This window comes from Phaethon aethereus, assembly GCF_964289735.1.
Source record: "Phaethon aethereus genome assembly, chromosome: 2".
Taxonomy (NCBI): domain Eukaryota; kingdom Metazoa; phylum Chordata; class Aves; order Phaethontiformes; family Phaethontidae; genus Phaethon; species Phaethon aethereus.
This window is the reverse complement of record NC_138582.1, coordinates 110849480-110874885: the sequence shown is the minus strand read 5'-3', so window position 1 is coordinate 110874885 and position 25406 is coordinate 110849480. Positions and strand designations below refer to the sequence as shown.

The following is a 25406-nucleotide window of genomic DNA, read 5'->3' as shown; positions in this document are numbered from 1 at the left end:
TTCCTGTAAAAATTTCAGATATGGCACGTGTTTTCATTCAGGGTTGTTTCTTGCACGCTAATAGTCTAGACAGAACTGCAATGATCTGAAAAGTAGTCTTTGGGAATTTCTGTGATTTCACATAGTAATGAAATCCACTCATAACTGAGAAAAAATTATCTTAAAAATTGACCAACCTGATTTCTTCATCACTGGAAAGGAAAAAGTGATGAAACCAGCAAGTGTGGTAATTTTGATTTATAGTTATAAATTGAAGTCACAAATTAAGATTTTCTCTTATGGGCAATGTTTTTTATATTAGTATATAAACAATTAAGAGCTCAAAAGCTTTCGCTATTTAGTTGCTATGTCCCTATTGAATATGTAAGATTCTAAATAGTATTTAAGATAGGTTTTGCCTTTGTACTTTTTCCCGCAGGGAATTTCAGAGTCCCATAATCCAATGCACTAAGTGCAGGGACATGGAATGACATTGCTGGGTTTGTACCTGCCTTTCAGAAGTGCACTCGCTAGTAACAGCCTCAGTTTCTTGGGTTGCAAAGTTTCACATGAGTAACCCAGTAGAGTAGTGGAGTTGTGTAGAAGAAATACAAGAAGCTTTGGGACCAGACTGGTGCACAAGGAATAAACACTGTTCTGAAAATTACTTAAAATGTATTTAAAAAGCATCAAAGTGTGTGAAGATTGCCAAGTTACATCAGTACTAGAGAGGCAAAGAAACCAAGGACCACACTGAGTTCCTCTGTGCTTGTCCTTCTTCTCAAGGTGAGAGCTCCTGTTACTGTTGAGCTCTATAGCACAGCAGCCAGTGATCAGGCAGCTGTTGCTGTTCTTATTTTAGTAATGATTGCAATTGTGTTTGGTTACTTTGGAAACACATTCTTCTCTCATTCTACAGAAGTTGTAGCAAAAGTAATTTTTGTCTATTAATGAATAAAACCTCACAACTTCCTGGGAGAAAAGCAGCTTTTATTCTGTCTCTATAACCATTTCACACTGTTTTTTGTATTCTTTTTCTTTTAACATGAATCAGTCATTAGGCAACTTTTGAAATTAAGTTGTTTATCATATTCTCCATTTTGTAGAATTCATTTATATTACACCCAGGAAAATTTATGTTTTACTGTGTAGCCTGTGAAGAGTGGCAAGCTTTTAATTTAGTTCCTATCTCCCACTTTGCTTAGCTGGCCATAAAAGCCTGAGATTCCTAGTTTAGGTGCCCATGTGAATGCTTGAATAAGTGCTTAATAAGTATTATTTTATTTTTACAACCCCAGAAAACAAATTAATTTTTACTCCCTATTTTTATATGTGGAACTGAGACAGTGAAAGATTAAGTCAAAACTTCCTAATAATCGTTTTGTGTGCCCAGGAAACTATACTAAGTTTCACTGACGTTTTTTGCAACCTATTTGTCTGGTATCACATGGGAGCTCTGGGCAGTCACAAAGAGAATCCAGCTCCTGTGCTATAGGGCACACCCTATATGTTACCTTCATCCTTTCCCATCTTGCAGTCCACAGGCTTGGAGACTATGCATGTTTCAGTTTGTCATGCAAATGAAGGAAATATCTCAAAGATATCAGTCTTACTCATTATGAAACCTCAAATTATCCCTGGGGTGGGTCTACCCTGTGACCTGAAATGTCTAAGAGTGAAAATCTGTTGAGTTTATTTAAGACTAAGAGCAAGTTAATGATTACTCCCCAATGTGTTAAGAAATTTTTACTAATGATGCAATCAGTTGATCTTGACAGCAAAGATGAAAGGTCGTATTATCACATATTAAATCTAGGTGTAAATACTGTATCTTGAATCTTGGGAACAAATTGCCAAAGACAAGGATAGACTTTTATCAGCAAAAGTCTCCAAATCAAGGCCATCTGTTTTGGTTGTTGAATATAGATGTGGTTGAAAATGAAAAAACACCCCAAAACCTCAAGGTACTGCAACCTCAGTTGGTTAGGGTATCAGGATGGATAATCACAATTATCTCTTTGGGTACTATATGAATCTCTGGGGAACAAATAGGCTGGCATTATAGAAATAAATTAATAACATAGTGTTATTCAGGAATTCATTAAGACTGCAGGAAACATTACTTCTAACCTTCCAGTGTTGACCTTACAACCCTAATGTTATTTTAATATTTTTTGTGTATATCTTATGTTTTTTAAAAATCTAAAACTTTCACCATTTTGTGTCATCCTGAACATAATCTACAGGGTTCAGCATAGATGTTGAAATCTCTGGTTCATTATGCAGGCCTGGAAATTATCTGCTAACTTTGTGAATATTGGTAGAATTTTTCAATGTTATTTTGGTATCCACACCAGAAGGGAATCAGATATTCTGGTGAGCTATTTGGCATATCTCTGGAATATTACAGTCAATTTTGAGATGTGGATTTCTTGCCTTTGCTGTGTTGCCATCTGTGATGTACCATAAAGTAAAACTTAACAGTACCCATATGTTTGTGTCCTCTTGTTCTTGAGCCTAAAGGTTAGGGGAATAGGGTAATTAAGTGGGTTTGTTGGTAAGCAAACAAAAAAACCACAGTCTGTACACACATGCACTCTAAGATGTCCTACCTCAATATTCATGTAATACAAAGTTAACAAAGGATTGCTGTTCTGTCCTGGAAAGCAGTCAGTTTCCCTAGCAAAATGCACAGATAACTCAGTAATGTTTCTGAGCGTAAAAGGGTATGAACAACTAGTATGTAGAAGTATGAGAAAAGCAATTCATTCTTGGGTTTGGGGTGTATGAGCAGGGTGGAGAGGTAGTTCTTTATTTGTTTTGGATTTTGGCTTTAGTCTTGATTACACAAAGTAAATTAAACAAAGATAATATCCTACAAAAGTGCCAGAGGAGAAAAGAGCGTTCTACTTGCATCCAGTTTGTTTGTTTGTTTGTGTATGGGGTTTTTTGTTTGTTTTTTTGTTGATTTTTTTAAAAAGAAAAACTGCAAACATCCATACACCAAGTTAAAACTCTGTGACAGATTTGACTATGAAAATCATACTTGTAATTTTTATTTCAAGTACCTGAAATTATATCCAAGGTATCATATCTTGCTTTATGATTCCTCCAATTCTCTGTCTTCAAGTTTTAAAAACTTTTTCTAGGAATCAGTGTACAAAACTGAAATCTGTAGGAGTCATCTGTGAACAGAAGATGGAACCATCCCTTAAAGATTTCTTTAGACTTTAAGATTTCTTGAGGCTCCTGTTAAAATAATAAAATCTAAATAATAAAATCTAAACATTCCTGTAAATGAGATCAAGTTCTTTCTAAGTATAGCAATGGTTAAGCAGGTTATAAAAGGTTAACATATTATGTTATAGAAATCAATAATGTTATGTTGCTGAATGGTTTGGTTTTGCTGAGAGATGTGAAAGGGTAAAAGGCAACAAGCACAGCTTTCAGCATTATTCTTTGGATGTAGTGATAATTACACGATATTATACATCAAATTACAATGCATACATGGTTAAAATATTTTTTTAGCATACAAAGACAGAACCTGGACCTGAAAGTAAAGCCCCTGGGAATCAGTGGAGAATTTAAGGGAGTAATGCGATCAAAATTATGATTCTGTTTAAAAACTGCTAGGAAATATTTTGAGCATAGAAAATATGTGTTCAGTTATATTAAAAGCCTGTTACTAGGTGGTAATAAGATGCATTTTTATTTACCTAACAAAAACATAAAATATTTAGATTTCCTTATCTTCATCAAAGTTTGATTGAAATTGGCCCAGTGAGCTCCAGAGCTAAGAGAGAAGACTGGCAGACAGAAAGATGCATGGTTGCACATACATATATTCGGTACAAGATTGCATAGGTATTCTGCTATTAATAAACCAGTGTTAAGATGTAAAGCAAACATCTATTTCTTCCTGGAAATTAAAATAGAAGAATGATAGAAATGCAGTGATCATTGCTTGCATACTGGTTTTAAAGGTTTTTGAACTGAGTGAGAGCAGAAGTGTCTCAGACACTTTTCTTGACTTAATTAACCTACTGTTCTCATTTCTGTCTTCATTGGAGATCACATTGGAAATCACTCCAGTCCTTATATATTAATTTAAGACCTGATTTAAAGTGGGTATTTGACCAAGTTCCTTGCTTTGAGTATGTGAGTAGTTTTTCAGAAATCCGTGCTGTTACATTCATAACATGGGTAACTTGCTTAACTGAAATGTGTGGCTGAGGGAAGGATGTGGGTAACTGTACTGGAACTGGGAGATACTGTCATCACTGATAGTGGAATCAAGTTCATATGAGCACAGAGTACAGTCAGCACCATTATAATGTTTACTTTATCCACATGTTGTTAATCCTGAGATCTTAGGAGCTCTGGTCATTTTATAACCATGAGTCTCAAAGGTAAGATTCAGCACCTCTTGAAGGTATCATTTAGGGTTTCATCATTTGGGATATGAAAAATACCTGCTATAGCTTTTAATTGCTTTCAGATACTCTATTCAGATGCATCACTGTGTGAGATTATTATGAAGGATGCTATAGAAATATTGTTTTGCTGTGAACATGTTTGTTTTGGTTTTGATAGTTTTTAAGGAAAGAGTAGAGTCTGCAAGCTGTAGTGTTACTGATTGTGGTTTCAACAGAGAGAATGAAGAAATGGTTCTTTAAGCAAAACACTACCACCTCCTGACACTTATTCTTACTCCACACAGCACTAGGACATGAAAGTACAGGAATGCATCAAAACTGACCTAAAATAGACCAAACCCAAATTTGTTGATTTCTTACCCATTCATTTTTTTTCTGTTTATTTGCTATTTTTCTTTCTTTATGCAACCAGTTTTCTTACCAGTTGTTGTTTCTTCCTCTTCCCCGCTCCCCCCTTTCTCCTTGAAGTTAATCTCATAACATTTTCCTTTGTCCAGTCCTTTTATTCTTGCTGTTTCAGTTTACATGATACATTTGGGCTGGATTTTCATAGGTATCTAGCTGAAAATATTTCAGCAGCAATGAGGTACTTAGATCTTGATTCAATTTTCTGATGAAGTTAAGGGTGAGGCTTTTTAAAAATATTTATGTGGTAAAACATGAACATGTTTTTGAAAAATCTTTGTTTTCCCTGAAATCTACTAAGGATTTCAGTCAGCTTGTGCAGAACCAGCATGTGATGCAAGTTTTTTCCAGGGCCCCTGGATTTGGACTGCCCTGCTGTGCTGAACACCCTTCTGCAGCACTGCTGTCCGGGAGGTCCCAGCACCAGCCTGCACTGCTCCTCTCCTCAATGGTGCAGGGTCTTGAGAACTTAAATGAAGACCAAAGTTTTCCAGTTTTTCTTTGCTATGCAGGCAGAGGCCTGACAGCCATAACCAAAGCTGTCAACTTCACAAGTTTGTAATCCTTCTAGAGTTTTGAAAAGTATTATTTTTTTTAATTTTGGAGGTTTTCTATAAAATAAAAATTTTAAGGTTTAGCCAGCTCCATGCTTAACTCACCTTGGAGTCCTCAAAGACAACCCAGTTTCGTTTTCCACAGACATCTTCTATCTGTGGATGTTTCCGTGTATTATAACACCACACTTTTATTAATGTGGCCTTTACATACACATTCTGTTTCTGATTATAAAAGCCATTTATAGAGCTATAATACCATGGAACATAGACTCTTTAGTGTTTTCACTATTGCTGTGTCAAAATAAAGTTAGAAGCCTAGATTTTTTTCATAAATTCAGACCCATAAATTGTTCCCTCCTTTGCTTAAAATGCTAACGGCAAAATATAACTGTCAAGAGGTACAATAGTAAGTATATAATTAAAGTAATGAAAAAATTACTAGTAATTAAAGTTAGTTATGGAAAAAAAAGAGTTCTTCTTCCTCTTTTAATTGGAAAAGAAATGTCACCCTAATATTCCATGCATTGCCATATTTTTACATCACCCTAGAAAGAGCATACTTTGAAGTAATTTTAATACTTGCCTCTGAATAAATCATTAATTTGGATGGAGAATTCTTCACCTGAATTAAATCAGGTGAAGAATTATTTTTTCCCTTAAGCAAGTTAGGTTCTCCGTTATATATGTGATGATTTTTTTTGGCTGAAATGCTCTTTTTTCTCTCTGCTTCACTAAGAGCTGAAAGATTACAAACGTCTTTTTGTTCATTTGGTTGAGTACCTGTCCAACATTCTTTCATTCTTTTCCTCTTTGGTTAAAGTATGAAAACTTCCACTCCTGTGCACTTAATAACATTTCTTTTCATTCAGTCTTGAGACTCCTTACTTCAGAGATAATTCTTTTAATGCTGATAATTTCTTTTTAATCCTTTATTGAAAAAGGTGATCAAAGCATTTTCCCACAATGAGATTTTGTAACCTACTTGCTGAATTCATAAAGTTGAGTATTGAATGGAACTGCAAAACTGTCCTTTTACAGGAAAGTAAACCAATTTCCATCAGTTTTACTTAAATAATACTATTAAGCTGTATGATACTTTATTACTATACTACAATACTACTATACATTTATAATTTAGCTTTAACATTTATAATTATTGATTAGAATATCATTCCTCTGTAAATACACGAAACAAAATTGAGTCTGAATCTTAACTTTCCCTAGCCTTTCTTACAATTTTCACAAAAACTTACCTTCACTTCTTTCAGGTTTTTTGTTTATGCAAAGCAAATTATACTGAATGTCTCTACTGTGTCTCTATGTACAGTAGTGTGGATGGAGCATATTGATAAAGTCAAAGTGATTTCAAAGATAATGCAGCTTCTTTTTACTGCTGCTTCTGCTGAAGAAAGCTTCTGTGCTTTTTAAAATTGTTTTTAAACTTAATTAATTGGCCCATTAAAATATATTATCTGTCCTATAAACCCAGCCTGGTAATGTAAAAAAAATACTTGGAGCAGAAGAAAATTTGCTTTTAAGCAAGACAGTCATAAAACTCTTACTGAGTACTTTTGAAAACTCTGTTCAACATATATCCAAAAGCAGTGTTTAGAAAGGATTTAGGGGTATATTTTCTTACCTTTCTTCATTCTTACTACTTTGCTGTCCTGTGGAAGACTGTTTTTGAGAAAAGTGGTTGTTACTCACCATATCCAATACAAGAAGAGAAATTACTTGTAGAACAGAGGATTTTGGAGTTGGAGTGGTGAGACAGTGCTACCTGTTTTACAGACAAGTGAGCTATTTTGGTAATTTTCCCAGTTTAGGTTAAAGAAAAACCACATTACCCATGAAAAGCACACATCTGGCAATAATATTTAAGAGAGTTCATGAGATTATTAATCTGAAAAACCTTTTCAATTTATATTTCCACCTTCTTCACAAAAATAGTTTTGTAAGGGGGTTTCTTATTGTACATATCTATATTCTTTTTAGCCAGAGATTCACTCCCTACTAGAGATATGGGTCTAAATTATAATCTTAAATCTTATTAAACTGTTTGTTAACCTTAGAAAACATGCCCTTGAAAATTATATAAACTAATTTTTTTATAAGAACCTGCCTTTCTGAGTCCACATACAATTCTCAGTCATAAAAAGAGAATTTACAGCAATAGTACATAATTCACAAGCTTCTGTAAATTGATTTTTCAGCCTTGCAATGATGGATTTTGGCCTGATGTTTGCATTATCCACAGACTGTGTATTATGGTACCACATTTATCTAAATGGAGGCTATATTTAAAAGATATTGTCCTGCTGGAGAGTAAAGGGAATGCATTTTAATAATGGAGGAAGTTAATGACAGACTGCCCTATTTTCTATTGACTGTGTTTATGCATTCAGCAAGTGCTACTGGATCATATACCAATAGAAATGCTCTAAATATCAAACACAGGACCATAGAAACATACGTTTGGGTTGGAAGAGACCTTTTAAGGGCATCTAGTCCAACCTCCCTGCAATGAGCAGGGACATCATCAACTAGATCAGGTTGCTCAGAGCCCCGCCCAACCTGACTTTGAGTGTTGCCATGGATGGGGCATCTACCACCTCTCTGGGCAACCTGTGCCAGTGTTTCACCACCGTCATTGTGAAAAATTTCTTCCTTAGATCCAGTCTAAATCTACCCTCTTTTCGTTTAAAACCATTACCCCTTGTCCTATCACAGCAGGCCCTGCTAAAATGTCTGTTCCCATCTCTCTTGTAAACCCTCTTTAAGTACTGGAAGGCTGCAATAAGGTCTCCCTGGAGACTTCTCTTCTCCCAGCTGGAAGACCACCAATTCTCAGCTTTTCTTCTTAGGAGAGGTGTTCTATCCCTCTGATCATTTTTGTGGCCCTCCTCTGGACCCTCTCCAACAGGTCCATGTCCTTCCTGTGCTGAGGGCTCCAGACCTGAATGCAGTACTCCAGGTGGGGTCTCATGAAAGCAGAGTAGAGGGGCAGAATCACCTTCCTTGACCTGCTGGCCACGCCTCTTTTGATGCAGCCCAGGAAACGGTTGGCCTTCTGGGCTGCAAGCATACATTGCCAGCTCATGTCCAGCTTTTTGTCCACTGGTACCCCCAAGTCCTTCTTGGCAGGGCTGCTCTCAATTCCTTCATCCCCAGCCTGTATTGATACCAGGGGGTGCTCCAACCCAAGTGCAGGACCCTGCACTTGGCCTTGTTGAACCTCATGAGGTTCACATGGGCCCCTTCCTTGAGCTTGTCCAGGTCCCTCTGGATGGCATCCTGTCCCTCAGGTGTGTCAACCACACCCCTCAGCTTGGTGTCATCTGCAAACTTGCTGAGGGTGCACTTGATCCTACTGTCTATGTCGTTGATGAAGATACCAAACAGTACTGGTCCCATCTTCTCAGATAATCAAAACGTCTTCTGGTTTTGGAACCAAGTCTTTCTGACAAAGGACTGGTAAAGCACAAGTCAGAGCACAAAGTTTGGAGAGCTACAGAAAATCATTCTGATTTTGAGAATCAGTTTTCATCAATCATTTTATCAAGTTATATGGAAAATATCTTACCCTCATATATTCAGCTGCCTTTGCCCCTAATACTTTTAGCAGATTAGACAAACAAAAAAACCCCAAAACAAAACAACCAGCAAAAACCTGCATTAAGAGGGTTTTGATAAGATTATGCCAAACATAATGAAATTAAGACATGCCAAAACATGAATTGCTCTTGAAATAGGGAGCATTACTTTGCATGCTCACTAAAATATATATTTTAAAGGATCAAATTCTGTATTCCCTCCATGATGTCCTGTGATTCCTAGAACAAGACGAAGAGAGTAGGCAGCTGTTCAATAGGATTTTTTGTCCTCACTCAGTGTATGCTTTCCTTTGTTGTTTATACTCTTCTACTCAGCTCAGAAGACAGAACTGTTAATTTCATTATAAACACCACTCGAATATGTAAGTGCTTCATAGACATAAATTAATGTATCTTACAAGCTCAGCTATGAAGTGAGAGTGCCATCATCATCATTTAGCACATTAATAGCTGAAGTACAGAAATATTAAGGTGAATATAACCATTAATATATGTCTGAATTTTTTGTGTCCACTGAGGAATAGATCCTCTGGATCTTCCTTACATTTATCACCATGTAGATCTACTGGCCACTGTAGAAAATAATTATTCATCTAAGACATCCTTTTGGAATAAGCAGTATCTGGGCATGTTATGGGGTATTGCTACATCTGTATGCAAAGGGCCAACTTAAATTTTGACTCTTTCCAATTTTCGATTATTATATTTTGCAGTACAGCCTGGTTGCTTCTTTTTTTTTTTGTTCCACTATAGGTATTTATTACAGGATTTTATATGGATTTATTCAGATGGCAAGTGTGTGGCAACTACTACTGAATATTTTATTCTGTGTAGCAAAAATATCTTTTTTTTTAATGAGCATGCATAAAAATTTCTTATTTTCATAAGCTCTCTGGTAACGGGTCTCCTTTTCTCTGTTCATTTTATGACTGCTCTGTTCACTGTTACAGGACACTTTTTTCTATTGAAAATTACCTATGAAGAAGTGTGAAAGTTCCTCTGAAAATGTTGAGAATGACTGAATGATAGTCTTAGATCTGCCATCAGTGAATGAATGGATTCTCCATAAACTGACAAGATAAAAAAAAAAAGCATTCTATTATGTTAACTAATAGGTATTGTTTACTTTTAATCTTGATGCTATGAAATATTTTACCAGTAGGTGCAAAACTATAAACCAAGTGCTAAATATTTACTTCATTGATTTTAAAAACTTCCTTGAGATCTCTTGTGTCCTTTCCTGACTTCCAAAGTTTTATTGACAAAAAATAGTCTGTGCTGTGGGTGACAGCTATGGTTAGGAAAGAAACTGGACATTCACTTTCCAGAGGGTAACGCACGAAAGGTAGAGCAAGATTTTTAAATTCTTAGAAATTTGAGAAATTAAATGGGTCCCTGTGTATTGTAGGAAGCAAGTTATTTCCATGTTTGTATTTACAGGAAAATGACTGGTGTGTGTAATCTTGCTGATGGAGGATGGGTATCTTCTTCCCCAGAACAGCCTCTCTGGGCTGGACATTTTTATTAACACTTTAATAACTGAGCAACAGCTAAGTGATACAAAATGGATTATTTTCTTACCTAACAGCAGCTGTTCCATGATTTCAACATATCTGATGTGTATAAAGAGGTCTCAATGCTACCGTTTTGGTATTCCTGTGAAATTTTTGTAAATCAACTGTTCATTTGGTCACTAGCAAAGAAACATTTAAAACAAACTTCATTGTAACCTAGACACTCAGAGGACTTCACTACCTAATCTTTTCCTTCAGAACAGAACCTTTATAGCATATGAGATAGATGTAATACAATAATATTCTTTTACTTCTTTTTCCCTTAGGCATTTCCTGGAAATACAAACTCTGATAGTGTGGTCCGGCACGATTTACAACATCCAGTTATTGCTCGCTATGTACGGATAGTTCCTTTGGACTGGAATGGAGAGGGCCAAATCGGGTTAAGAATTGAAGTCTACGGCTGCTCTTATTGTAAGTTTTTCCATGACCATCTGTTTTTTTTCCCCCAAAAATAAAATCTGGTTTTGGATCACAGATTAAATCTGAATCTCAAGTACTTTTGCTTAGATAAATTAATATGTTCCAGGATTGCTAATTATACTGTCCAGGGCTTCATGAAATATTTATTGTAACCGTAACTCTGAGTTGCTAGTTAGTTCTTCTCTGGAAGATGCAACATTGGAATTTGTGACAGTGCTTTGCAATTGCTCCTTTTGATCTTCATGGTTTCTTTTGCAGAATACTTTTACTATTATATATGCTTGAATGGGCCGGTTGAGGAAAAGATAGTATTCAGACAAATGTCATGTTGGATCTTGAGGGGAACAAGTGGGAAACAGGATGTAATTCATTGCCTGGCGCTAGAGATAAAATCAAAGCAAATAAATAAGAATTCTATCAGTGTAGCTCAGATTGTCTAAATGCGTGGCATGTTTCTCAGAGGTTTTTCCTTTAGTATATGAATATGACTTTAGAATATCTTTTGAAATCTGGATGACCAGTGGTACTAACGCTTCTGAAGTGAAGAGCAGAAATGATGATTTAAGAAAAACCACAGTATATTCTAAATGTCCTTCCTTGAATTCAATCCAATCAATCCTTAAAGAAAGTTTACAAACCTGCAGAAAATTGTCAGATGTCCTATTTCTAAGTATGTAATTTTTTATGCAGTATCCTGGCTTTGTTGATATTTTAGCTGGAAGGAGCCATTTGAGATTTGTTTTTTAATAACCAGGTGTTAGAATAAGGTAAGGACCATGCATCTGTAAGTCTCATCCATTGACTTCACTCAGTGACTTGAAGGCATATGGGAGCCCTTTGCCATCCTACCTAGCAAGAAAGAAAAACACCTTGTGATTTCAGTTGTTGTTTTGATTTGCACAGATAGTCAAAAGGCTATATTCTTTCATTTAGCACCAACAAGAACCATGAAGAACAGAGTTTTGGTATTACTTTTCCTATTTCCATGCAAAGAATTAAAGCCCTATTTTAAAAATGTATATTAAACCACAGACAATATCCCAGCAGCTGCAGCAACTTAGTTGAGAAACCAAACTCACTATGGTGTTGGTGCGGCTCTGCTGAGGGCACGCATGGGTGTTAGATACACTTGTAAAAAACAGCAGTGTATCTATTATCTGAGGAACAGTGGGTTATTCTAAAGTTGATCCTTACTCAAAGAGAAACTGAGCTCCTGAAGTTTTAGGTACCACTGTGATTATTCATTACATGGCTCTTAATAAAAAAGTGTTTACTGTCATGCTGCTAAAATGTTTTACGTGCTATTTTAAGTATAACAAACACTACAGCATGGTTAATGTTGCAGCATGATAGTTACTTTTAAGTCTTTTAAGTATACCTTCTTACTTGTACATCAAATGCAAATTCAGGTGTTTGATACAAGAAACCAACATCTAGTTTACTGTCAAATATGACACCCTTTAATGGAAAAAATGTAGCAGAATCAAAGAATAAAACCCATGTTCTTTGCTGCAATATTTACAGATAAAAGTAGTAAATTTTTTGATGAAATGGGTCAACAAAATACTGCAGGTCTATGACAGGATGCTTTTAGAGGCTTAAAGTAAATGTGAGAAAAAGTAAAACATAGCTTGTTGAAAAAATTATTTCAGTTATTTGATGAAAAGTTGCTTGCTTGACAGCCAAGGAAACAATGTTTGGAACTATGAAAATACTGATAAAATGTGTCTTCTCAGAAGAACTGAAGTGGCCAAACATAACCTTGTGATTTTACTGAGAGAGCATTGCTGGTCTGCTTGTATTAGAAGTGATTTCAATAATTGTTGGGTTCTTTTTAATATGACGGTAGTAATAATATTTTACATTTTTATGTCTATAGGGACTTTTCTTTCAAAATCCCTCCTAAACTGCAGTGTGGTTTTTACATGCAGGAATTGGGCTGTCCCAAGAATGTTATCAGTAGATAGCAGCAGAGCAGTTGAGAAGAAAAACTAAAAATTCACTGTTAAGAGAGAGGAATGCAGCCCTTTGCTATGATTACTGGAACAAGGTAGTAGTATGTACAAATTCCCAACTTGTCTTCAAATGTGTCATTTGGAGCCAGGTATATAATGCTACATCATTCCATGGCAGAGGCAAAGTTTTTAGCCTTATGATTAGAAGTGCATATATTTGCATGTGAATATAAGCACTATCATTAACCAGTGTGATTTGCAGATTAAACCTGCTGTCATTGAAGGAACTGGCCGTTTAGATAATCAGTAATTTTCAAAGCCTGATTAAAAAATAGGCTTCCAGTCCAATCTGCCCCCAGTTTTGGAAATATCACTTAAATAAAAAGGCTGCCCAACATATTGCATTAATAATTTTTCTTTAAGTGTATAGATTATATTGAATATATTCTCCTATTTAGATATTTTTGAGAGCACATTTTCAGATATAAAAATCGTGTATTTTCTCACAGTGCAAGGAGGGTTTAATTGGGAAGCCATAAACTTAGTGACTACAAAAACTCTTTCGTTGCACACTACTGCAACCTGGTCATTAGTCTCAGAGTATTAAAAGAATACTTCCTTGTATTGAACTGCTTATTCAAAAGTCAGGTCATTAATTGCTATATTTTCTAGTTCCTATTTTGTTTGGGTATACATAAAAGATACACATTTAATATTTTTGTACCAGAGGTGAAATCCATGTTCTCCTTTGCCCAGCAAATTAAAGTTAAAAAAAGGTGTAATTTACAGAGAGGGATTAGAGCTTACATCTGTTCCCTGAAGAATTTCACAGCATTACCAAATCTTCTTCTTTCAATTTTGTTTTATTTTGCTTTAAGTTTGAAATCTGGGCTGTCTTTGAAACTGCACCTTTGTATTTTGTGTAGATGAGATCTGTGGGGTTGTCTTCTAACAGAAGAGCTCGTAGAAGTCACCAAGAAAAAATTAGGGCCTCACTCTACAACAAGAAGATTCAGAATGAACATTGTATTTTCATCTGTGAATACATGGTGACATCAAATTTAGAAAATATTTTCATTCTTCATAGGGCAAAACTGACTATTATTTTTAAAAGTATTAAAAATGGGTAAATAACTTGCTTAATGGCTAAGTTAATGGAGAGTTGCATGAGAAAAACAAGCTTGAAAAACAACAACAAATAGACTGTTATGTTACATAAACAACATTTTTTACTCAATGGGAGTTTTAGCTTTTATTTTAAAACAATCTATTCCATACACTGTAAAGGGGAAAGGGTCTTTACACTTGCAGTGACATCATTTATCAAAAAGCAAGTCACAGAGAAGAAAGCAATATAACCAAAGGCAAAATATCCACTGAGTCAGTTAAGTCAAAACTGATGGCAGATTTGTATTCGTGCACTTTTGGAGACAGAGGGCAAAGGCACGTGACATATATCTTTCATCATGTCCACGTTTATGAATTTTTGAGACTGGCAGCAAAGACATGGCATCTGGAGGCTATGACAACTACAATATAGTACATTTTACTACTGATTCGTGAAGATCATAATAAGCTCCTGCAGGATCATTGCCATATGAATAGTTCCCTTAATCTCCATCGTGTGACAGACGAATGCCTGCAAAAACGGCAATAGTGATACTATTGCATAGTCTCTGGCTACATTTTTACAAATAACTGTATGAGGCCTTCTGGCTGCTGAAATCCTACGAGTGGAAAGCACTCACTGATACCTTTGTTCACAGAGTTTTTTTGATACGGCTGTGTTGATTTTCTGCATCTAAACTGTATATCTGAATCTTTTTGATGCAGTTGTGCAACTAATGGTAAGAATTTTCAAATTCCAAATGATTCACTCTTGAAATGTAGGATATACTTGAAAAAAATCACTTGGAGATGGCAGAAAGTCATGCAAATACTCAATACACACAAGGCAAATAGGTAGCAGGAACAAAGTTAAAGCTCCATGAATGGCTGCAAACTGAGCTGTTTCCATTCACTGAGCAGCTCTGTTTGCTAATACTTATGAAGCAGTGGAACTGAACAAATGTCACCTGAGCTGCGTTTGCAGATCTGTTCATTTCAGTTATTAGCTATCCTACCTGTATTATGCTACATGTCGAATGTTACTGTTTCAGCTTCCTGACTGATTTTTTTATGGAGAGAGGGAAAAGAAGGAAAAATAATAACCAGAGTCCTTAGGGTTTTATGAAATAATGAATGTTTATATGGAGAACAGTTATTCTTCAGATAGTAAAGGGAACAGAACCTTGGTCATGTAAACAAGTTACAAGAACAAAAATAAGGTTTGGAGATGCTCTTAAGGGATGAGACAAGTGAATGTTTGCAAGAGCTGATTAGGAAGTATTGAAGTGCTAAAAACTATGGGATGAACAGATCTTTTGGGTAATCATTGGTGTAGTTAATCCCATCTGCCTGCAGTAACTTTGACTTAGGCCACTGTTTCCTTTGATTGTTAATTCCACACTCAGCTATACTCATTGTTAGGAAATTTTCTGTGATACTTTCTTTGAAATCTCCTTTGCTTGGTTTCATGCTACTGGCACTAACTATCCATCTCTCATTCACTGTCATACATACTTAATGAGAGACCTCCATCCTGTCCAGAATCATCTATTGCATCCGAACATCAAAGGGACTATTTAAGATAGACGAGAAAGCCGCTATGACTGATGTTTTGTGGAATCTGATCAAGTTTCATCTGGACAGATTCAATAGTATACCCTGAACATTTTGTTTCACCAACATAGCATTTAAAAAAAATAAAAGTATGGGTCAAAGACCCTTGAAGTGTCATGATTGCTATTGGAACACCCTGTGCTGAATAAAATACAGCTCTATATGTATATGAACGTATGCATACATATTTCTGCTATTGCACTTTGGTACCTATGAGAATATTCACTCAAATGATGAACATACTAATGTAGTACAGTAATCTGCATAAACAATTCCCTGACTCTTCTTATGATATTTTATTACTTATAATAAATGTGCCACTAAGACTTTTCTGACCATGTAAATGGTGGAACTGCATAAAAATATTAACTGACAGAAGGGAAGGACCATTCTGAAGTGTATATTTTGTGATATCATATTATCATATTTCTAGCAATTTTGTTAAATCACTGTAAGTAACAGTGCTTTGAATATACAAAGATTTTAATGTGAGGGGAAAACCACAGAACTGAAACAATCATTTAGCACAGGTCCCTGTGTACTGGGTAGCTTTGCTTGTGAGAGTGGATGGGACGGTTAGGAGTTCTGCTAAATATCCAACCTTTTTTCCCTTTTTCTCTTAAATTTCAGTATTTTTATACTGGGTAGTTCTATACCTATTTAGGTCTATGTGTTTGATTTTTAGCTATCATCTTCACAGCTCAGCAGCTACAAACATAGCTTGATATTTTCTTTTTGACATTAAAGGTCCACGGCTGAATACTCACATTTAAACTATGGAGAGTGAGAGAAATGAACCGTTGAACTTTTCCTCTGCAAACTTTTAAAGCTCTGTTTGAATATGTGCTCTATTTATAAGCTTGCTTCTTTGTTAGGATACTTTCTAGCTTTTTGACATGCAGGAGATCTTTTTTTTTTCTTAAGGGTCATGAAAATGGATACTTTTTATCCTTCATATATTCTCAGGTCATGGTACTCTTTGAACAGTAGAGTTTTGCAATTTAAGACCAAAAATGCCATCTTTCTTTACAAACATTCTCAGTACTGGTTGTTTTCCTCCATCCCCTCTCCAGAAAGCGATGGTTGCGATTGTTCCTACATACATGCTCATATATTTTGGCATGAAAGTAAGTGAGAACAGGCTTCAGTCCATTTTTCACTTTTGGTTGTTACCAGTAACAAATATGGGTCTGTTTTGGTAGTAGGTACCACTTAACATTTAAAACATCTATTTCCTGCATTTTAAAAATATAAAAAAAAAGATTTAGCATTTGTGTAGTGTATTAAAAAAATTACTTCTAAAATCAGAAGATTCAAGTGAAACAGAAAAAAATGTTTCCAAATACCTTATTGTTTAATCTTAACTCTTTTTTTCCAAATTGAATATTTCAGAAAGATTTGACATGAAATGAGTTTGTGGTAAAAAAAAGTTCTAAGAACATACTTTTATGTTTTGTTCTTTACCTTGTTGTTAAGCTGATGCAACATGAATTTTTTTCTCTCAACTTTTTGAAACTGACAGCAAACCGAAAACTCCATTATTTTTCCATTTCTAGTTGTAATGAGGTTACTGGTAGATATTCTCAAGCACTACAGATTTGAGAACTGCAACAACCGTCTGTATTCTTTACAGGTTCATTTGTTAGCTGGCAATGAATGTATAATCAGTCAGAGAAAAACAAGTATCTTTTGTATGAATACATGCCCCACCAGCTTGTTCAATTGTATTCTCAGGCAGTTTTCAATTACACTTGAACATTTTTTTAATCATTCAGCATTTCCTTTAGAGGATGTATGTAGCTGGTTCATTTGAAAAAGCTTTTATGACCTTTTTCCTGTGGATTGGAGAAAAACTTGTTACTGCTAAATAAACAGAATATATGGCCAAATATGAAAATATTAGGCAGATTTTGATTAAGTTTTATTAAAGTCAGGTCTCACTCTTCTCTTGTGGAAAAGAGCAGACTAACATTTTCTAATAGGTTTTCCAGTAATTGCCTACAGACCCCACAGAAAGGGTCTTACATACAGTGGTCTGTAATCAGTTAAAAGGAGGATGGAGATTTAAAAAGTATCCTTAGGATCCATAAACATCTGAAAAAGTAGAAAATGGGAGTAAAGTTGCAGTATGCTTTTTCAGAAAGTAAGGATGCCAGCATTCAGGTAAATACAATCAAAAGCTTCATTCTAATCATAATAGTTTCACCTTTAGTGTTTTTTGCCTGAATGAATGCTCAGGATGGTTTTGCCCAGCATTATTTTCTTGCATTCCTGTAAGTGGTGAGCGATCCATTCCTCAGTGATGACTTACTCACTAGAGACATCAGATGGGTTTTTTCTCATGAAACAAAAAACTTTGGCAAATTTCAGACTCTTGGTTCTGTGCCATTGATTTGGAGCCTGAAGGGCCTCACTGGTATTTGTTTTCCAGCATGTCTGGAATAAAACATATATTAAGGATGCAGTTACTTCTAGGCTTGGTTCAATTTATTCTGCTCATTCCCTAGAGTTTAAGTGAAGATGATGAATTTTCATTTTAAGCAAAATGGCAAATGGAGTCTTGCTATGAGTAAACCCTTGCTTCCTCTCCACCAAAGGTAATGTTAGTGTTCTCTGATCTGAAGCTGCATATATTAAAGGGTCAACATTGCTGACAGGAAATAACCAAATTTAACTGTTCATAATAATGCTTTATGAAGTAAAAATGAGCCTTGGGAGTTATATGTATCATATCCCTATACTGAGTTGAGTTTCTACACAAAAGTCCTGGTTATAAGGCTGGAGTCCCATCTTTATGAGAATAGCTTTGGAGAATTAGGTCACTGTGATGCCAACTTTTCTCCAAATCCTCTAAAACAGGGAAAATGTTCAGGTTTTTCCATCCTGTAAGAGTGACATGGTATGCCCCTTCTCTAGAGGCCGGTAAGAGTCACCTCGCCCTTTGCTCACTGCTGCCATTGAATGCCCTCCAAGAGAAGAGAATAGTTCAGGTGGAAAGGACCTGCAATGATCACCTCGTCCAACTCTCCGACCACTTCAGGGCTGACCAAAAGTTAAAGCATGGTTATTAAGGTCATTGTACAATTGCCTATTAAACACTGACAGGCATGGGGCATGGTGGTCTGTTGGCACCGTCCATCCCAACCTATGGCTCTGGTTACACTTCAGCTTTCCTCCAGGCTGTGACTGCTGAAATCATCCCCCCTTACATCCCCTGGGCTTGTAACCAGCCAGATAAAGTCCCTGGTCCTCCTCACCACATTGCGTCATGGACGTTAGCTCTGGTGTAGAGAGGGGACAGCGAAGAGGCGTGGTCTCTGGGCTGCAGGGATGATTTCTGCCACAGCCTGAGAGAAGAGTAACAGCGCTGCATTTGTGTTTGGGAGCTGAGTGGTGGAGGACATGTTAGGCATGCCTAGAGGCTGTGCCCAGTGCATGGCCACCATGGGCAGGGACAGCCCCCTGGGCCTCCAGGGCACAGGGACTGCCTCAGGGCCAGCACCCCAAAGGCCTTCCTCTGAACAATGCTGGGCAGAGGGGCAGTGGGTGGGGCTGTGCATGGGGGTTCCTGTCACTCCCATGTGACAGTGCCACCACCCAGCAACACAGCACTCACAATGCCCTGGGGAAGAAGAAAGGGGGTGTTGTCCCATGTCCTGCTGCCAGAACTGGCCCAGGGAAGCCTGAAGACATCCGAGAGGAAGTCCTTGAGGAATTACTTGGAAGGGGCTGAGAGAGGAAGACTGGAAGGCTGGACAGAGCTGCTGGAGGTTCTCCACTGCAAGACCAGCTCCTGGTGGGACCACTTTCAAAGCTCATCTGAGGGACAGAAATCCTTTTCAGCTGGATAGCCATGGCAAGACCAAGGGAGTGCCTTCTCGAGGAGCACTCCAGAGCTCACTGTCCTCATCCCCTGTGGAGTCAGTAGTAGCAGTCATAAGAAACGAGATGCACATATGCTGCAAGGGGTCCCAGTGCTTTGGAGCAGCCACTGGTGACCTGCCAGGTGCAGGAAAGATTCCTGTCCCCAAGGTCGATCAGGCTGGGCACCTTTTGCCAGTCTTGGAAGCCCCAGAGATGGCTCCAAGTTGAGGGAGAAGAGGGCTTGGGCATCTCCTGGGAGGTGTGACCAGCCTATGGGACGAGGACGCAGGTCGTGCTCACATGCTCAGAGAACAGCCGATCGCCAGCTCTGTCTGGGGTCAGGAAGGAATTTTCCCCCGGGGCAGATCGGCACTGGTCCCCGGGGGTTTTTTGCCTTCCTCTGCAGCACTGAGCACGACCACTTGTCAGGGCTCCTCTGGTCCCTTTTGGCTTGGTTCCCGCCTGCTGCTCACGCACCATGCAGATGGCCTCTCATGCCCTGCATCTGGGGGGAGGAAGGCTTTTTTTTTCCCCCACGGTGGACTAGCAAGTGTCCCCAGGGGTTTTTTGCAGCATTGAGTACGGTCCCTTATCAGGGCTCCTTTGGGCCATTTTGGCAAGGTGCCTGCTGCTCCTCTTCCACGAAGGTGGCCCCTGTGCCCCACATCTGGGGGGAGGAAGCTGTCTAGGCTCCCAGGGCAGGCCCCCAGGGTGGCCCCCAGGGGTTGCTTCTTTTCTTGTGTAGAATTGGAGAAAAACTTGCCCCTGCTAAATAAACAGAATGTATGGACAAAAATGATAAAATCATGCAGATTGCCCTTTGTCAGGGCTCCTCTGGGCCCTTTCGGCTCGGTTCTTGCTGGCTGCTCGTGTACCTCCGAGGCACCACTCATGCCCCGGCTCTCTCTGGATCTCTTGCCCAGTGCGAGTTGGGAGTGGGAGCGAGCTCTGCTCCTCCCTTGGCTCAATTTCCTCAGGGGTTCTTGCTTGTGCAGAACAGCCTGTGCTTGGAAGGGCTCCAGGCTGCTGCCCCATCCGGAGCTGCCACTTTTCAGCTCTCCCTGCATGCAGCACAAATGCAGGGCAGGCACGAGAGCGCTGTATTGGATTTGTGTGGCAAGGTTTTGGTAGTGGTGGGAGTTGCAGGGGTGGCTTTTGCAAGAAGCTGCTAGAAGCTTCACCTGTCTGATGTAGACCCACCACTGGCCAAGGCCGAGCCCATAAGCAATGGTGATGGCGCCTCTGTGATAACATATTTAAGAAGGGGAAAAAAAAGGGCATGCAGCATTTGCAACTGGAGAAAGGAGTGAGGATACGTTAAAATAACTCTTCAGACACCAAGGTCAGTGAAGGAGGGGGAGGAGGTGCTCCAAGCACTGGAGCAGAGATGCCCCTGCAGCCCGTGGTGAAGACCATGGTGAGGCAGGCTGTCCCCCTGCAGCCCATGGAGCTCCGTGGTGAAGCAGATATCCACCTGCAGCCCATTGAGGAGCCCATGCTATAGCAGGTGGATGCCCAAAGGAGGCTGTGACCGCATGGGAGGCCCATGCTAAAGCAAGCTCCTGGCAGGTCCTGTGGCCTTGCGGATAGAGGAGTCCATGCTGGAGCAGGTTTATCTGGCAGCACTTGTGACCCCGTGGGGGACTAGCACTGGCACAGTCTGTTCCTGAAGGACTGTACTCTGTGGAAGGGACCCACAATGGAGCAGTTCATGAAGAACTGCAGCCTGTGGGAAGGACTCAGGCTGGAGAAGTTCATGGTGAACTGTCTCCCGTGGGAGGGACATCAGGCTGGAGCAGGGAAAAAGTGTGAGTGCTCCCCTTGAGGAGGAATCAGCGTCAGAAACAACATGTGATGAACTGACCGCAACCCCCATTCCCTGTCCCCCTGCACCGCTCAGGTGGGAGGAGGTAGAGAAAATTGGGAGTGAAATTGAGCCTGAGAAGAAGGGAGGGGTGGGGGGAAGGTGTTTTACAATTTGGTTTTATTTCTCTTTATCCTACTCTGATTTTGATTGGCAATAGATTAAATTAATTTCCCCAAGTCGAGCCTGTTTTGCCCATGATTGGGCAAACTGGGTAATTGCTGAGTGATCTCCCCCTGTCCTTATCTCGGTCCACAAGCTTCTCATTATGTTTTCTCTCCCCTGTCCAGCTGAGGAGGAGGAGTGATAGAGTGGCTTTGGTGGGCACCAGGCATCTAGCCAAGGTCAACCCACCACAAGCACTTTTCATGCTGGCCAAGAAGCACAGCAGAGCAAATTTTGGAAGGCAAAATTACTTGTCATTGATACATGTCATACTTTTGAAAACACCCCATGGTACCACACACCTCTTCTTCTTCATGTGTGTGTGGTCGGTACCGATGCTGATCCTTCAAGTTGTCCCTCTTCAGGAAACAAGGACTGCGTGGCCTGTGTTGCTGCTGCTGCTGCTTTCTGCGGCTCTGTGGCTTTCCTTTGCCAGGCTGCAAGGGATGTTTTTTCAAGCTAAACCAAAGAATGCATCAGCCTGCTCCTGGCTGCACATGTGCATTGTGCTAATGCTTGTGACCATCAGCTGTGAAACAGATTCAGAAAAATAACATAAAATAATATAAAATAAAATCCTGTTTCCACTGGTAACCTTTGTGATTTGTGTCCTTGAAAGTGTTTTTGGAGCTGAAAAAACCCTGGCATTTTAGGCAAATAACAAAAATTATTTGACTCATCATGAGTGCAGGGAATAGGATGGGATGGGATGGGATGGGATGGGATGGGATGGGGTGGGATAGGATAGGATAGGATAGGATAGGATAGGATAGGATAGGATAGGATAGGATAGGATAGGATAGGATAGGATAGGATAGGATAGGATAGGATATGACAGAACAGCTCTGCTCCGTTATGCCCAGAGCTCTGCCTGACCCGTTACGGCCGAGGCCTGAGGTCTGCGTCCAGGAGAGCAGCTCTCTGCAGTGCAGGCCCCAGGCCCACCAGCAGACAGGGGCAGAGACGGGCCCACCTAGAGCGTCACTCAGGCAGGGGTTGAAGGCCCCAGGCTGAGCTGAGACATGTCCCCTGGGCCCTGGCAGGAGACGGTGGGTGTGGGGGTCGCAGGGGAGGCCGGTCCCGGCCACCGAGGCCTATGGGCACCCCCAGGGCCCTGGCAGAAGCAGACCTGCACCGCTCATATGCTCTGCTTTAGACATTGATGGCTGGACGCTTTGGAGACAGAGTGCTGGGCCAGATGAACCTTTGCTCTGAGGGAGTGCTGTTGTCCTCAGGCTCTTGTGTTTTAGTATGTTTTTCCAAGGGAAACAGCTCAGGCATTTCTAAAAATGAGTACAGGAGAAAAAAAATCCGTTGGGAAATGAACAAGTATTACTTCACAAAGATTTGCAGCCATTTAGTTGAGGAGCACGTCCTGCTTCAGACTGAGGCTTCTTTGAGCCTCGCTGGGGTCAGAGATTTTTGTCATCCTGTGGAAACCCAGCTAAACTGGATCAACACAGAAGACTTTCAAAAACCACACTTCACACCTTCTTTTTGCAATTTTGTTCAGATGGCCAAATGATGTCAAGAAGACCCACAGGTCTCACCCCCATCAGAAGGTACATGTGTCCTTCATACAACGTGGCAGAGCCAATGCCTAGGATGGGACATGACTGCCCATTCAATTGCTTCTGCTAGTGCAGGGCTGGGAAGAAATGTCATCAGGGATTTCCTCAGCATGTACTGGTAAGGTAAGGAAGAGGTAGGACGAAGAATGGAATGGAATGGAATGGAATGGAATGGAATGGAATGGAATGGAATGGAATGGAACGGAATGGAACAGAATAGAATAGAATAGAACGGAATACAATACAGTACGGTTGTTCAGTGTGAAGGGACCAACATTGATCACCTAGTCAAATTGCCTGACCACTTCAGGGCTGACCCTGAAAGCATTAAAGATGTGCTCCTAAACCCTTAGTGATACCCGGAGCAGCATAAATGTTCCCATTAACATTGCCACCCTCAGACAATGCCATGCCAACCCTTTGCTTGCCTTCAATTCTCCTGACAGTATCCCCATCCCAAGAGGGCACACTTACTTTTCTCTCTAGCCTCTGCTGAAGGTGCACCTGGCTGGAGAATGAGACTAAGGTATCTGCAGTGTCCCACTGGCGTTTGTCCAGTCCAACAGTTATTGTAACTGCTAAAGGTCCGTAGGGAAAGGCATTGGAACAGGCTGCCCAGGGAGGTGGTGGAGTCGCCATCCCTGGAAGTGTTCAAAAAACGTGTGGATGTGGCGCTTCAGGACATGGTTTAGGGGACATGGTGGTTCTGGATTAATGGTTGGACTTGATGATCTTAAAGGTCCTTTCCAACCTAGTGATTCTGTGATTCTGTGATTCTGTGAAATAGCAGTCAGACTATGTTTATATGTCTAGGTATGTTTCATGTACCAGTGGATTATACTAAAAGACAATAAAGTTTTGGCTTGACTAAGCAACCTCCTAATTCAATGGCTTCAGTTATAATGGTGTCAGATGTAAAATAAGCTTTCTGAGGTTGGGTTCTTTGCTGCTGTTCTTTTAGTCTAAGCATTTCTAAGGATGTCACAAGGAGTAAATAATTCACAAATGGCAGGAAAAGTGTCCCGCACAATGTGTATGGTAAAATATTAGCTCTATTCAGATGCAGCCCTTATTATTAGAAGATTTGACAAAATGTTTTAAGCTCCATGATTCTGGAGCACTTCTCATACTGTTCTGAGTTGCACAGCAAAACAATGGAACACTGAATATTTTTCACTTGTATATAATTCAAGTTGATATTTTACTACAATTACTTTGAGTATGGCTTCATCTTGAGCTTTAGATGGCTTCATGGATTGCTCACTGAGTAGAGAAGATGTACAGAGATCACTTAATAACTGCCTATTTGTACTTGGTGCAGATTGAGGTGAAGGAAAATCCTTTAAACAGTTTTGATTTTTTAGGAATGTCATCAGAGATGATTAAAGCCTGTACAGTGTCTTGTCTTGTTTATAGTGCATATGATATCAGTAAAATGTATATAGAAATGGGAAAAATAAATTCATCTGTATTTTAGAGATTAAGAAATTATGGGACATTTAGAATTTGTGTATCCTTTAGAAATTCACAGTGAAACTGGGTAAATACTGTATGAAAACATTTCCTTAAATACGTTCATATATTTACATGTATCAATTACCTTTGAAACTCTTTTAACATTTGGCAAATGTTCAGTGAAATAACATTACTGAGAAGGTATAAGTCGAAATGACAATCATAAGCAAAGACTGAAAATTCATATTCAACTTTGGAGGTAATCTTTGAGTGTATTTTCACTGCAAATTGAATTCTGAGAGCTACATGCATTAAGAAGAACATAAACTTATGGCATATGACCCACAAATATACACATGTACTTATATCATACACTTAGTCTGAGCTGTTTCTAAATAAATAGCTGTCATTCCTATACTATCCAGAAATTTAGAAACGCAACCTTTTCACAAAAGTGCTTAGCAATTTTATAATTTAAAATTATGTTTAAATAACGAAGAAATCTGAACAATTCTTAAAAACCATGTCAGTAATTTGAAAATAGAGAATGAAGTAATTTTTTGTACCTTCTTAATTCTTTATTCATCAGATATTATCAACCAGGATTTCATAATTTCATATTGACTATTGTTAAAAAATAATTAGTAACTTTATATGTGATGAGATCACACAAATCCTCAGTAGAAACTTTCCTGCATGGTATTGTTTCAATCTTTTTGTTTCCAGATCGGCTAGGTAATTGGTGTTGACATGTTCTTTATTGCTTTTTTCCTCATAGACCATATGTATTTAATTGTCCTTTTGGCTTTAAATAAATTGA

At 38.8% G+C, this 25406-nt stretch overlaps 1 protein-coding gene across 1 annotated transcript in view; it reads left to right on the top strand.

The window, feature by feature from the left end:
- The window catches only part of CNTNAP2 (contactin associated protein 2), a gene marked incomplete at its 3' end in the record, with an annotated part of 1307043 nt that overhangs the window by 534794 nt on the left and 746843 nt on the right, over positions 1 to 25406 (top strand). The window contains exon 4 of the mRNA XM_081996846.1: positions 10835 to 10982. Within this exon, the coding sequence (XP_081852972.1) occupies positions 10835 to 10982 (148 nt within the window). The remainder of the gene's footprint in view (positions 1 to 10834; positions 10983 to 25406) is intronic.